At 57.5% G+C, this 3,034-nt stretch overlaps 1 protein-coding gene across 1 annotated transcript in view; it reads right to left on the bottom strand.

The window, feature by feature from the left end:
- Window positions 1-2,537: 2,537 nt before the first annotated feature.
- TPM2 (tropomyosin 2 (beta)) overlaps window positions 2,538-3,034 on the bottom strand; it is a 15,595-nt gene continuing 15,098 nt past the window's right edge. Inside the window, exon 8 of the mRNA XM_009334822.1 lies at window positions 2,538-2,842. Coding sequence (XP_009333097.1) covers window positions 2,760-2,842 — 83 coding nt within the window. The 3' untranslated portion in view covers window positions 2,538-2,759. The remainder of the gene's footprint in view (window positions 2,843-3,034) is intronic.

Here is a 3,034-nt window from a genome sequence, read left to right as displayed (position 1 = left end):
CCCCCTGCAGCCCCTGAGCCTGTGGGGCAGGGGCCACACGCTCCTCCTGCGCTGCCCGCTCCACGCTCACAGCTCAGGCAGCACAGCCCCGATGTGGGCGTGCGGTACCGGGTGCTGCACACAGGGCGTACGTAACTTGCACAGAAATGAGACGGCACTGCGTGGTTATGGCCGTCCATGTTTTCCTCCAGCTGCCTTGTCCTCTGCTGGGGTGGACAAATCAGTAATACCGATTTGGAGACTGGCAGCTTTGTGCGGCACTTGGCTTTAGGCGACCTGACCTGTTCCGAAATCACCCAGAGCCCTGCAAAACCCACACAGCTTGGCAGCACGGCTCTTCCCGCCCTCATCCAAATGTCTCGGGCTGTAAATGCAGGGGGGAACTGGGGGTGGCGGTGGTCTGTGTCCGGCTCTGCACGGCTCAACATGTCTCATCAAAATGTCTCTGTGATGCTCTTTGTGTGGCTCTTCCCTTCCAGCGTGTAGTTAAAGGGTATTGAACAGGAAGGGTTCAGAGGTGAGGTGAGGCACCAGGGCGATGAGAAAACTGGAGAAGAGAGCAGAGGCGAGAGGCTGCCAGAGGTTAATGTTGTGGTTTATCAGTGGGGTGACAGCCCACGCCAGGGCTGAAAGCTCTTTGGGGAGATCTTCGGTCTGTCAGGCCAAGATAAACAAATCCAAAGGTTGAAATTCAACGGGAGAGGTGCAGGGGGAGGGAGGGAGGAGGGTACGGGCACTGCGGTCCTCAGCGTGGGTCTGAGTGACGCATGTGGGGAGACGTGCCTCCAGGCTGAGCTCCCCTGCCAGCAGCTCCACAGTGCCCCTGCCTCCCAGAGCTTCCCCCGGCCTGCATCTTTCTGCAGGGCCATGGGGGGAAGGAGATGGGTGGGAGGATGGAGAAAATGCAAACCTTTGCTGAACTGTGAACGGTAGGTCCATGTCTTTGGGGCAGAGCATCACCCAGGAACAGCAGCCAGGATCTCGCTGCCAAACCACAGAAAGTTCAGAGGGAAAAAAAAGGCCCTTGCAGCGGGGTGTAAACGGTTAAGTTAAATGGCCTGGTCCAAAGCAGGAGGCAGCAGCAGCTAATGGGGAAAAACACTGGGTGTGAAAGGGTTCTTTGTCCCAGCAGGAAGGCGAAGGGCACCCAGAGGCTGGGCGCTGGGGACGCACCCTGATAGGAGCGCAGAGCAGGCTTGTTTGCAGTGGGGGGTGCAGGCTCCCGGAGAAGAGGTGGTTTTACACTCTTGTTCCTTTTGCAGCCAGACAAGCCCCTGCCTGGAGGGTGCTTTGACCAAACAACGGAGTGGCTCAGCTGATGTGCTGCGGAAAAGCAAGGCGGACCCAAGGAGGAGCTCCAGTCCTTGCACAGGGCCAGCTCGGCGGGCCAGGACAGCCGTGCACCATCCTTCCCAACCGTACGTCCAGGGTGGGAGGCTGCGGCTCACGACGGGTCTCGCGCTCTGGGAGGACGACCAGAAAATGAGCACCCCATGCAAGGGGAGCCCTTTTCCTTGTAGGAGAAGGTCTCGGAGCCACAAACCAGAGGTGCCGGGCCACGGGGAGGGCAGGAGGCCGGCAGCACCTGGGCAGGAAAGAGATGCAATCTCACCACCCTCCTTTCCTGAGCCAAGAGGCACAGCAAATAAAGGAAAGCAGATAACAAAAGCTATCCCTGCCGGCCACTCGCTGGGGCGATGGCCTGGCTCAGCAAGGGGTCAGCATGAATTATGTTTCCTGGCAGAATGAGGCTGTGCTTGTAGGGGGATATCTGCCAAGTAGCATGAGACAACAGGGCTTGGCACACATTGCAGAGGGGCCCGAAGTGGAGGGCAGGACTAGATCATGACTTTGGGCACCCCCAGGGAATCCAGTCCGTTTCGGTGACGGTGATGAGGCACATCCTGCTGCTCTTCTCTTTGTGTTGGAGAAAATACAGCAAGCCAGGAGCAAACTTCCTGAATGCTTTGGGAAGTGGTTGCCTACTGCATTAATATTTGCTGGTTTATACAGCTGTCCCTCAGGCAGGCATTCAGCAACTGGTAATAGAAAATGCAACTAGTACGTGGGGTAAGCAGCTAACCACAGGCCTGGAGAAGACCCTGGTAACTAGTAATGTGTGCACGCATGGTCACACGCTTGTATGCATGCTCGAACATGAACCGTGAAGCAGATTCCATGGAGAGGTCAAAGACCTTGTGGCTTCCCCAGATAGGTAACATGCTGGCTGTGGAAAGGACACGCCAATGACATATGTCTATCACTGTGCACTTGAAGAGGATGGTCAGTTTGGACTGAGCTTGAGAGGTGGAGGTTTCCTGTGCATCCCAAAGAAGTGATGGGGACGAGGGAAGGCAGCCGAAACTGTGTGCGTCATTGCTCCCAGCCCCCCGTGGCTGCAGAGACATCCTTACGCCGGCCATACCCGCCCTGGACCCAAGGCCCTCCAGAGCCTCCTTGCATGAACTGAGCAGGGAGACCCCCACCACGCCTCCCAGAGCCTGCATCTACCCACAAGGACCAAGCGCACCCATCCATCTTGTCAAACTGCTTTAATATTTGGACATGAAGACAGGACAGAGCCAGTCAGGCTGTGCACAGACAAGACGCCCCCGAGCCACGGTGTAAGGCTGCAGGGCTTCCCTTCTCAATGGATGTGTGGATTTGGCCAAGACGCAGTTCAGCTGATGACGTCCTGAGCGTGCCAGTGGGGTGCACGTGTGGGGTAGGGAAGAGGGACGGGGGCTCCCCAGGGCAGCTCAGAGGTTGTTCAGCTCCAACAAGGTCTGGTCCAGGACCTGGTGGATGCCCACGTTCTCCTCTTTGGCACTGGCCAGACTCTCTGTGAATAAAAGGTACACCCAGCCACACACACAGACGCAGCCCAAGTGTACCCAGATGCAGCCGGACCCATGCACACCACACCAAGCACAGACACACGCACACAGATGGACATTTCAGTATGGCGACACCTCTAGCCGGAGCGGGGCATCCCTGCGGAGCAGAGTCCACACAACAAGCCGCACCACCGGCA

The sequence above is a fragment of the Pygoscelis adeliae genome, unplaced genomic scaffold, assembly GCF_000699105.1.
Source record: "Pygoscelis adeliae isolate BGI_AS28 unplaced genomic scaffold, ASM69910v1 Scaffold102, whole genome shotgun sequence".
NCBI lineage: Eukaryota > Metazoa > Chordata > Aves > Sphenisciformes > Spheniscidae > Pygoscelis > Pygoscelis adeliae.
The sequence above is the reverse complement of the archived record's forward strand: the minus strand, read 5'-3'. Positions and strand labels throughout refer to the sequence as shown.